Consider the following 12,575-nt stretch of genomic DNA (forward strand, 5'->3'; position numbering starts at 1 on the left):
TAGATTTATGAAATGATGAGTATTTATCCTATTTAACTATCTTAATAAAGGAAGAAACTATATCCCATATAAGCCCTAAATCATCATTAACCATAAAATATATTCCAGTTTTATAATTTTACTACTTAAAATTTACAGTTGAACTTACTTTTTAGTTACAGTAAGAGCACGTAACCCTTGCATATTTTAGAGATTTCTTTTTTACAATACATATATTCTAAAGTTCATTCTAAAATGACAGAAACATAGTCATTTAACTTACACAAAACGTTTATTTCCTCATGAGCAAAATGCAAAATATTAGATTACTTTAATCAATAAAAAATAATATATAAGACTTATTTTCAATATATTAGAAAAGATAAATTATTATTGCAAAAGTAGAATAATTAACTAACTAAATTACGATTAATCTATAATTTTTTTTAACTTTTAGTCGGAGCTTTCTTTCTTTGTCCAAATGCATAATTATGCATCCCAAATGTTAGCCTTATGCATCAGAAAATTATTTTTCTATGAAAATAAAAATATATGATTGTATTTAGATTTCTTGATAGATTATATTAAAAGAGTTCGAATATAAAATTTATGTTAAGATCAAAATTAAAATTTATTTTTTTCATCAATTAATACAATGTATCATTTTAGTGTCAAGAATATATGATTATATTTAGATTACTTGATAGATTATATTAAAAGAGTTCGAATATGAAATTTATGTTAAGATCAAAATTAAAATTTATTCTTTTCATCAATTTATACAATGTATCATTTTAGTTTTCTTGTTTTGGTTCTCATTTAAATAGGAACCTTTTAAACTTAAAGTTCGATTTAATTCAAAAATATTTTAATTGCCTATATTTCCTAAAAGCATTTTGAGAGAAATTTTAAAGAATACTTTGATTGTTACCTTCTATTCTATTATGATTTCTTATGTAGTTGAATTTAATTTTTATTCCCGTTAAATACATATAAATGATTTTCTACCCGTTATAATCTCAGTTTCTTTTTTATTTTGTTTTGTTTCATGTATAAAATGGCACATGCTTTACATTACTTGGAATTGTGAGATAACTACAATAATAATAACTTGTGAATCAAACTTGAACTAAAAATATAAATTGAAGGAAATTAATTTTTTATTCCCCATAACAACTTTGTCTTGTCATGTTAAATTGTTGGGAAAGATAACGTGAACTTCTCATAAAATACAAATGGAGTTAAAAGAGAAAATTTTGTTAAACAACAAAAATCCGCCTAACGTGAACAATAGGGTAATCGAGACTACCCTATTGTGAATTGAAAGCTTATTTAGTACTCCTAAATCTTAATGGAAAGTGTAGGAATTCTAGAATTGGAAGAAACCGTCCCAAATAATAGGAAAAATATTAAATAATTATTCCTAAATATTAGGAAAATTAACCAAAGTACAATTTTTCTTTTTAAAGGGTAAAAAAGTCGAACGACATTTCGCTAAGGGCCTTCGTGCTTTTAATATAGTATAGATATAAATATAAATATATACAATGTATAGAATATAAATATTCTATGTATATTATATGGAAATATATCAAAAATACATATTTATCGGCTATTATGTTAGGAGACGTCTACATAGTGTAAATTTTCCCCTATCGATCCCCTTACAGTACTCTTGGGCTAAAAATAGAGAAAAGCCCAACCATATTGGGCCACTCTCCTATATACAGGGTTAACTTCCCTTTTCATTTATGTTTGGTCGGTGATCGGATCTCACATGGTCATATCACATATGCGTATCTATTTTGGCTATTTCTTTTCTTAGTTCACATGTGTTAGATTTGCCCTCTTCAGACAGCTATATTTCATTTGCTAATGATTATACGTATAATCTTTTTAAAAATAAAATGATAGAAACAGTTGTCATACAAATATTCTATTTGTGGTGTTTTTACTACTTAATGCAAGACAACAACAATAACATACCCAGTATTATCTCATACCGTGGGGTCTGAAAAAGATAATGTGTACGCAGATCGTACTCCTACCTTGTAAGGATAGAGAGACTGTTTCCAATAGACCCTCGGCTCAGAAAAGCATAAGCACCATATTATTTAAAATATAGACAAGAAGGGATAGCACCAAAAAGTCATATAAAAGCAGAATAAAAACAACAAGATAGTAAGGTGATCAACAATGAAAGAAAACAACGATTAGTCATAAAAACCTACTACCAACAAAAAAAAAAGTGTGCGAATACTACTATTATGAACACTCTAGACTACTTACTCTACTACCTAATATAAGTTGAGGCACAAATATAAAGCCATTTTCACTATCGTCAACATGGATCATTTATATGAAAATCAAATCCCACCAACGATTTGCCTTGCTTTTAAGGGGAAAGAATATATATAGCAAAATTTGTTAGAACACAATATTCTATTTTAGAACAATAAACATGTTCAAAATTGTCTCCTTTGTCGTTTATCGATTATTGTATATAAGAAATTAAAGTTTTTAGATATAATTATTTTATAAGGAATGTTGGGTGAATAAGATGCTGAAGAGGTGAATGCAATGCAGAATAATGCGTGTTGTCATGAATTTTTTTTCCAATTTCTATTGAGTAGAAATGACATGGATAGTCACTTTTTAATATGGTATTTAATTTTTATTCAATATTTTTAATGTTGACTAAAAATAGTTACAATTCTATTAAAATTAATACGAAAAGATGTTTTTACCCTTTCTTCATGAGTGTTGTGTAAATATTAAGGACATGGTGTCCTTAACATTTACGCTGCACACATGAAATTAAGGACGTCATGTCCTTAACATTTACATTGCACATATAAAGTTGAGGACATGATGTCCTAAATTTAACAATGGAAGGTGCAAATACAGGACACTTTGTCCTTAATATTTACACAGCATTCATGAAGTTAAGGACAACATGTCCTTAATATTTACACAGTACCCATGTCTATAGCACAGACGGTATTTTCATCCGGACGGGTAAAAATTTATTAAGCACTGGCTAAAGAATAAATACATTTTAAAAAGTGGCTAAAAATAAAAACATCTCTAATTAGTGACTAACTGTGCACTTCCCCTTCTATTGATCATCTCATTGTAATTTTACCTAGTCCAAGATAGCTTCACGCCTTGTTATTTTTCAAGATACACAAATTAAAATCCAAAAATTCATCCTACTTCTTGATTTAGTTCCGGAAGAAAGTTTGGCATTTCTTTCATTACATGGATGTTGGGATTACATGAAGCAAGTTGGGCTGTTGTCGATATTAGCTCTTTTGTATTTGGTATTTGGGTCTATCCCAATTTTGTATTTATGAATAGCTTAGTTAAGAGGCCCAAGATATATAGATAGGTAGAGAGACAGAAGGTTCTGGATTTTGGCATTTTATTTGGTTTTACAAAAATGTGAGATATTTTTCTCCCCAATTCTCTCTCTTCTTTCAAACCATAGATATAAATTTTTGTCAATCTCTTCAATTTCGTATGTTAACATGGTATCAGAGCAGGGAATCCGATGATTCTCGTCATTCTCTATCTAGCAGTGTTACCCTCATTTAATTTCTTTGAGTTTTTTGTCTTCGTCGGAGGTTTCTGATTTCGCCAAAAATTCACGATTTTTCGATTTCCGTCGGAATTTTTAGAAGTTTTGTGTGTTTTTCTTCTCCTCTGCTACCCGAGTTTTGCTTTCGAGGATAAAGCTTTGGTGTTCACTCAGTTTCGTTGTCTCAATTTCACTAGATCTAGTCGATTTCTGTTGCATTTTCTTTATCACGGCCTTTTGCTTCTTTAGGTTGCGAAGAAGTCCGGTATATTCGTTCTCTGTCTAAACTGTTGCATGTGTAGTTGTGTAGTTGTGTATGTTGTTGTTCTATTGAAGGTGTATACTCTCTCATTTTTTTTATCAATTTACTTGCTACCATGGTTAATTCTGTGCCTGAAACATCTTCATCCACTACATATACTCTTGAGCCCTCTAGCCCATTGTTTCTTCTTCCTTCTGATGTCCCTAGCATTTCTCTTATTCCTGTGCAATTCTCGGGGACTGGTTTTGGAAGATGGGAGACGTAGTATGATCGTGTCGTTATCTGCAAGAAATAAAATAGGGTTCATATATGGGTCTTGTGCTAAACCTGCCGAGAATTCTCCTCAATATAGGCAGTGGGATAGGTGCAATAATATGGTCATATCATGGTTAACTAGCTCGTTATCCCCGGATATAGCTGAGAGTGTGCACTATTCCGAGACTGCTGAAAGTATCTGGTTGCAATTGAATAATAGATATGAGAGTATTAATAGAACCAAAGTTTTTGAAATAAAGAGAGAACTTGCTTCTACTTTCCAAGGGACTCTTGATATTGCTTCATATTTCAACAAACTTAAAAAACTATGGGATGAATTGGGGATTATGTGAAGTAGTCATGCAAATTCTTGTGTTTGTGCTGCTAAGGTGGGTCTCCAAAAGGAGAAGGAAGAGGATAGGTTGATCAATTTCTCATGGGTCTCAATGAGGTCTACATAGGGGTTAGAAGCAATATTTTGATGATGCAGCCTGTTCCATCCCTTGATACTGTGTACAACATCCTGTTGCAAGATGAAACACAGAGACAGGTTATCCCTAATACTCAGTTCAACTCAGAATCGGCTTCTTTTAATGCAAATTTCAACAAGCCTTTCCCCCAATTTCCACCTCAAAAGTAGTACACACAAAGAGTCAATTTTGATCAAAATAGCCAGAAGGTGAACTGTGATCAAACCAAGGTTTCTCTGCCTTGCAAGTATTGTAAAAAACCTGGTCACACAATTGAAAAATGTTACAATTACATGGATTTCCTCCAAATTTCAAATTTACAAAGAGGCAATCTAGAAGATTTGGTACTGCTGCAAGTGTTGAGGGCCAGGCTTCTGGGATTTCTGAACCCCCTTCATCATGTTCTTCACCTGGACAAGACTCTTTGGTTCCTGGCCTGACCAAGGAGCAGTACACTCAGTTGATGAACCTGCTCCAACAGTCTACACTAGGTGAATCTAGTTCTCAGCAATTCTCATGGGCTCTGCCAATTTTGCTAGTATTAATTTTTCTTCCCCTATGTATTTGAATGGTAGTTCTACTGTGCGCATGTTAACTAGTGTAGCTGGACGGATTTGGATAATAGATTCTGGGGAAACTGACCATATGACTTCTAACAAAAATCTTCTCTTTAAGATCACACATCTTCCTGTCCCCTATCTAGTTTCTCTGCCTAATGGTTACAAGGTTAAGGTTACATGCACAGGCTCTTTAACTTTGTTGCCATCTTTTACCCTCCATCATATCTTGTACATTCCTACCTTCCATTATAATTTGATTTCTGTGAGCAAATTGATTATCCAATTCAATTGTAATGTACTATTCACTTCTTTCTCATGTATACTTTTACAGGCCTATTCTATGAAGAAGCTTCTGGAGCTTGGTAGAATGGACCAAGGACTATACAAGCTCTACCTTGATCATTTTTCTCCTTCTGAACTCTTTAATTCTGTTGTCCCTGATATTGATAATTTTGTTTTTGTCTTTAATAATATGGTACAAAATGCTGATTTTTCATTGCATGCAAATCAGCCAGTTATGAATTCAAATTCTGTTGCTCTTTTATCATCTTGTACTGTTCAGCAGACTGTAAATAAAAATGATGTCCTTTGGCATCATAGATTAGGATATGTTCCTTTTGTGCAAATAAAAAATATACCTTGTGTTTCTAATGACCTGTCAGCTAAACAATCTTTTACATGTCCTATTTGTCCCTTGGCTAGACAACCTAGGTTACCCTTCCCAGATAGCTCTTCTCAGTCTACCTCTCTGTTCCAAGTTACTCATGTTGATACTTGGGGACCCTACCACACTCAAACATATTCTGAAGTTAAGTACTTTATTACCATAGCTGATGACTATAGCAGAGTAACATGGACACATTTGTTGCACTCTAAAAGCTATGCATTTTCTGTTCTTAAAGCATTTATAACCATGGTGAAAACCCAATTTCAACTTTCTATCCAAACGATTAGAAGTGATAATACTTTAGAGCTTGGATCTTCTACATCAGCCACCCAATTTTTTTCTGATAATGGGATAATCCATCAAACAACTTGCCCACACACACCACAACAGAATGGTGTTGTTGAGAGAAAACATAGACACCTACTTGAAACTTCAAGAGCTCTGTTGTTTCAATCCAATCTTCCTATCAAATTTTGGGGAGATTGTGTATTGACAGCAACTTACCTTATTAATAGGTTTCCATCTTCAGTTTTATCCAAAAGAACCCCTTTTGAATTATTATATGGCCATCCTCCTTCTTATTCTCATTTTAAGGCATATTGGTTGTTTATGTTATGCTACAGTCCCCAAGTGTCACAGGGATAAGTTTCACCCTAGAGCTTTTCCTTGTGTATTTGTTGGGTATCCTTTTGCCAAAAAAGGGTACAAGTACAATTTGCAAACTAAGTCTATTTTGTTTTCCAGAGATGTTGTGTTTCATGAATCTGTGTTTCCTTATAAGATTCCCTCTTCTGCTCCTACTCCTTCTTCTTCTCCTTTTTTCCCTTTGTTCTATGATACTTCTCCATCTGTTCCTATCCCTCCTTCTACTACCTCCTCACCTTCTGATGACTCTGTGCCTTCTTTTTCCTCACCTGATAATGTGTTACCCCCTCCTTCTGAGCTTAGGAAAAGCACCAGATCTCATCATCTTCCTTCCCATCTCCCAGACTACGTTGTTAACCTTCCTCCTTCTATTTCTTGCTCCACCTCTACCTCTACTTCCACTACACAACATGTTCCAGTGGAGCCTTATCCATACGCTCAGGATGTTGCCATTCCTGTTTGGCAGGAGGCAATGAGACAAGAATTTGCGGCTTTAGAGAAATCAAACTTGGAAAGTTGTTGAGCTTCCTATTGGTAAGAAGCCCATAGGCAGTAAGTGGGTATATAAAATAAAATATAAAGCTGATGGTATTGTGGAAAGATATAAGGCAAGATTAGTGGTTCGAGGTGATACTCAAGTAGAGGGGATTGATTTTAATAAAACCTTTTCTCATATGGTTAAAATATGTATTGTCAGATGTTTAGTTGCTATTGCAGTTAAAAAACAGTGGACTTTATTTCAGTTAGATGTTAATAACGTTTTTTTACATAGGGACTTAGATGAAGAAGTTTATATGAAGCTCCCTCAAGGCCTTTCTATTGAGTCCTCCTCTTCTGGATCTGCTACTTTAGTCTGCAAGCTGCAAAAGTCTCTTTATGGGCTAAGACAGGCCTCTAGACAGTGGTATGCAAAGCTGTCTCAAGCCCTTTGTTCCAGGGGATACTCTCACTCTTTAAATGACTATTCTTTGTTTGTTAAGAGAACTGAGTCTTGTTATGTTTTTCTAGCAGTTTATGTTGATGACATTATTTTAACTGAGGATGATTTGTCTGAAATTTCTGCACTTAAGAGTTTCCTTGATGCTCAGTTTAAGATCAAAGACTTAGGTTTGCTTAACTATTTTTTGGGTATTGAAGTATTCTATCACAAGTTTGGGGTCCTTTTGCATCAAAAGAGGTTCATTTCTGATTTGCTTCTTGAGTATAATTGTCTTCTGCTTCTGAAGTGGCCAATCCTTTAGACATTGCTCACAAGTTGCATTCTGATGTTGGTGAGCTATTACCTAAGCCCGAATCTTATAAAAGTTTGGTTGGCAAGCTCAATTTTTTGACTCATACTCGGCCAGACTTATGTTTTGCTGTCCAGCATTTGTGTCAGTTTTTAAAGACACCTCGGGTCCCACATATGGCTGCTGCTTTGCATGTTTTGCGATACTTAAAGGGGATTTCTACTTTTGGGGTGTTTCTCAGTAATTCTCCTGATTTCTCTTTGCTTGCTAGTTGTGATAGTGATTGGGCTGCTTGTCATGAATCTAGACGCTCTGTCACTGGTTTTTGCATTCATTTGGGTGGTAGTCTTCTTAGTTGGAAATCTAAAAAGCAGCATATCGTCTCCTTGTCTTCAGCTGAAGCAGAATATAGGACTATGAGTAAGGTGGTGGCTGAACTAGCCTGGTTGGTCTGGTTATTATCTGATTTGGGTCTTTCTATTGATGCTCCAATTCCTGTTTTGTGCGAAGCCAGGCTGCTATTCGCATAGACAAGAATCCGGTGTTTCATGAGCGCACTAAACACATCGAAGTCGATTGTCATTTTATTCGTACCAAATTAGCCGATGGCATCATCTCCTTATCTCATGTTTCTACTTCTTCTCAAATGGCTGACATTTTTACTAAGCCTATGACAGGTTTGCAGCATCGCACTTTGAATGGCAAGTTGGGTGTGTATACACCCTCCAACTTGAGGGGGGAGGGGGTGTTGGGATTACATGAAGCAAGTTGGGCTGCTATCGATATTAGCTCTTTTGTATTTGGTATTTGGGCCTAGCCCAGTTTTTTATTTATGAATAGTTTAGTTAAGAGGCCCAAGATATATAGATAGGTAGAGAGACAGAAGGTTCTGGATTTTGGCATTTTATCTGGTTTTACAGAAATGTGAGATATCTTTCTCCCCAATTCTCTCTCTTCTTTCAAGCCCTAGATACAAATTTTGTCAATCTCTCTTTCAATTTCGTATGTTAACAATGGATCCTTTCTTCTCTTCCTACTTCTACTTCTTTTACAAAGAAATTTAGAGTGACGAATAATAGTGTCAAAATTTATGAAAAATGTATGTTACATTAATGTCAAATGATCATTCTATACTATCAAAAGATGTGGTGCAGTGAATATGACTACTTCTCCCTTAACCAGAGGTCTCGGGTTCGAGCCCTGGGTATGGAAAAATATTTGGTAGGGAGCGTTTCCCCGAATGGAGCCCTACGCAGCGAGAATCCGGATATAGTCGGGCTCTAATGCGGCTACCAGACACGGAGTTGGAAACAAAAAAAAATGATCATTCTATGAGGCTATAACAAGCAGAATTTGTACAAGTCGTGCCACAATTTAGTAACGTGAGAGGACACATGACCGTTATTCCAGTTAGCCACATTTTTTCCAACTCGCTTCTTTCGTCTTCTCTTCCTTCAAACAAACGCTAGTCTTTCACATATAAATACTAACCTAATATTAAAACTTAATTAACCCTAACTTTCTTTGCACATTTAATTTGCTCTGTTATACGTAGCATTGGTTTCCATTTTTTTAAGTGAGAATAACCCTAATCTAATTTCTCCTAAGGATTTTTCATTATCTTTGTTTTATTCCCTTCACATGTTCTTGTTTGTTTTGCAAAGCAAACAAAACCCATAATTCTGAGGTAATTCAAGTTCCATTATATGGGGGAAGAACCAGATTTTGTGCAACAAGGGATGGAAAGTAAGAAAAAAGTTGAAGTTCAAGGGAAGAAGATGGAGCTAAAGAGTAATGTAAACGAATTTGGAGATGGAGTTTCATGGTATAGAGGAGCAATGCTTGGGAAAGGAAGTTTTGGGCATGTTTATGTGGCTAAATTGAAGAACTCCAGATCAAAAAATGGCTACTTACCATCAGTTATGGCTGTGAAATCCGCTGAGGTTTCTATTTCTGGTTCAATTCAGAAGGAAAGAGAGGTTCTCAATAACATCAAGGGTTGTCCGTACATAATTCGATGCTATGGCGATGAAACTACAACTGATGAGAATGGTATGATGGTTTATAACTTGTTGCTTGAGTATGGTTCTGGTGGAACCCTAGCTGAGAGGATCAAGAAATTAGGGAACAAAGGATTGCCTGAATTTGAGGTAAGGTCTTATACTAGGTCTATGCTTAGAGGGTTAAATTATATTCACACGATTGGTTATGTTCATTGTGATATGAAACCTGATAATATCTTGCTTGTGTTGAATTCTAGTAAAGGAAGTAATGAATTTAGGGCAAAAATTGGTGATTTTGGATTGGCGAAAAGAGAAAATCAGAGTAAAAAGAGGAGATTGGAGACTTATTGGAGGGGTACTCCGATGTATTTGTCACCTGAAGCTGTAGCTGATAGTGTACAAGAGTCTGCCGCGGATATTTGGGCTCTTGGGTGTATTGTGTTTGAGATGTTAACGGGGAAACCTCCGTGGAATCAGAAGGAAGATATGGATGCTGAGGATGTACTTAAAAAGATTGGGGAAGGGCATGAATTGCCTAAAATTCCAGGCGAATTGTCTAAGGAAGCGAAAGATTTCCTAAAAGGTTGTTTTGTGAGGAAGCCTAGGTATAGATGGACTGCTGAAATGCTGCTAAATCATCCATTTGTAGAGGGTTTAAGTGATGATGATGGTGTGGAAGAATCAGATGAGGTTGAAGATATAAATGAAATTGGTTCTATGCTCTTGGTTACTGAGACAGACGATGAATTTTCCTGTTTTTCAGAAGATTGGAGCTGCGTATCTGAAGGGGACTCTGTTGATTACTGGTCGGAGGAAGATTCAGAGGTTATGGAGGATGAAACGGTCTCTTATTTTGTGGAAGAAGGGTTATTAAAAGTAGAAGAAAGGATAAACGTTACAAGCTCCAGCATTGATAGTGGTTATAATTGTATGATTGATAAATCAATGCAAGTACCTTCGAGGAGTCCATCAAATAATTCGCCGAAATGTCCATTAAAATTTACCATTCCTGCAGGTGTCTAGCAATAGGTGGTAGGATGGAGATATGATTCATTTATTCCTTATTAGCTACAGCCTCTGTAGATTTTACGCAACTCAAACTGATAGAAATTTAATGATAAGTTTTTAATTCTTTTATACTTATGTCTGCCACAGCTCTACCTTTTCATGGTATTGTTTCCAACTCCTGAACACTCTGAATTTTTGTTTGTTCCTCCATGTTTCTTTCAAGACTAACTGCCCTTTCATTTCTGGATTTCTTTTAAATAAAGGATATGCATATATTAGCTCAGCTTCAATCTATTAGACAATTCTTGTTCGTCAAACTAAGTTCTCTACGTTGTTTGGAACGTGTGCTTGGATCTAAACGTGGATTAACAACTGGAAGTGTGTTGTTACTCTTTTTATATAGGAAATGTTAAATTAAACACTTAACTTCTCATGGTTATTAAAGGAATTTGGCCGGATAATCAGGATTTTGATCACTGTCGTCTCAAGGCGCTGTGTTTCTAGTAGCTTCTTCATCCCTGTCCGCTTACCTTGAAATTTCTGAACCACTTAGCAAATTGGTAAAGATTTATCTACCAGCTTTTAATGAACTTTTTTCTGACTGGAAGCCAATGATTAGATTTCCTAATGCTCACTGCAGTGTGCTGATCTGAATATTTATGAATTAGATCCCAACATATGTGCACCATGATTGTTCTTTAACTAGCCCTTTCCTCAGGGACTGAGTACACTTATAGTTTCACTCTTTTACCATGCTTCGTCTATTTCCTATCTATTGGAGGAGGTCAGAAATAAAATTCTCTTTGATGCTTAGATTACTGTTAGGGAAGGAAGAAAAGATAGGTGCAAGAAAGTAGGAAATCTTGAGTAGTCATCTGTATCACTATGATTGTGCAGCCTATACAGAGAGGAGAAGAAGCCATTTTAGTTTAATGTAGTGACTGGAGTAGGTATGATAAACTTTTAAGTTTCCTCTATTTGCATTCATGTTATCTATGGACATGTTGTATTCGCAGTGTATCATTTTCATCTGTCATGAAGTTTGCTACTGATAATGTTCTGTATAGCACAGGTATAGTGTTCTATGGATCACTTTTTTCCCTCTTAACTTGTAAGTAACTACAATGATATAGTGTAAGTAACCTGTTCTGTATAGCACAGGTATAGTGTTCTATGGATCACTTTTTTCCCTCTTAACTTGTAAGTAACTACAATGAAATGGAACTGCATATGGTAGAAAACCGTGTGAATCATATTAATTTTGACTAGTTCAACATGCAGAAGAATTTTGGAAGATATCCCTGAAAAATTCCGTTAGAATCAGAGAAGATCAGACGAAGTGAATGAGCAGGAAATTTATGTAAAAGTTGTGCTCCGTTTGGTGGTGAAGAACTAACAGATCTTACGACCCTCAATTTCAAGTTTGTTAATCTTTCTTATCCTCATTTCAAGCCTCTATATTTGCATTTTCATTCATTTTCTGGTTTCATATGTCAGAGTTACTTTTGCAACCCCTAATGAAGAAGATATCTTTAAATTGAGATTCATAGTTTCTTAGATAATGTTTGTCTGAGTGTTGAAGAGCAAGAGGACTCCTTGTTCCTCCTGTTTCTTCTTTAGGAAAGGGTGATAATTGAACATAGTCTCCAAACTGATGGTATTAGAAATTGCGTAATGTTTGATGCTATATGCTCTATAACCTATTGGGCAGAAACTTAAAAGTAAAGATGAGGGTTCATGTGGAGAACACATTGAATCGAAATTGCTTCCAAGGCAGATGTAAGATGCAAGCCTGAAAATGAACAGTGGCTTCTGAATCCAATGCTGATGGTGCAGAAGATAACAAGGAACATAGCTAGAAGATATTATATATTCAAAGTGAGTAAAGAACTGCAGGTAAAATGACGATACGTATTG

General features: G+C 35.1%; 1 protein-coding gene across 1 annotated transcript; it reads left to right on the top strand.

Annotated features, from left to right (window-relative positions):
* The first annotated feature begins 9,178 nt into the window (after positions 1 to 9,178).
* LOC104247859 (mitogen-activated protein kinase kinase kinase 20-like) lies at positions 9,179 to 10,833 on the top strand. Its single transcript, XM_009803988.2, has one exon. The coding sequence runs from the start codon at positions 9,354 to 9,356 to the stop codon at positions 10,671 to 10,673; it is 1,320 nt and encodes a 439-aa protein (XP_009802290.1). The 5' UTR covers positions 9,179 to 9,353; the 3' UTR covers positions 10,674 to 10,833.
* Positions 10,834 to 12,575: the final 1,742 nt, after the last annotated feature.

This window comes from Nicotiana sylvestris, chromosome 6, assembly GCF_000393655.2.
Source record: "Nicotiana sylvestris chromosome 6, ASM39365v2, whole genome shotgun sequence".
NCBI lineage: Eukaryota > Viridiplantae > Streptophyta > Magnoliopsida > Solanales > Solanaceae > Nicotiana > Nicotiana sylvestris.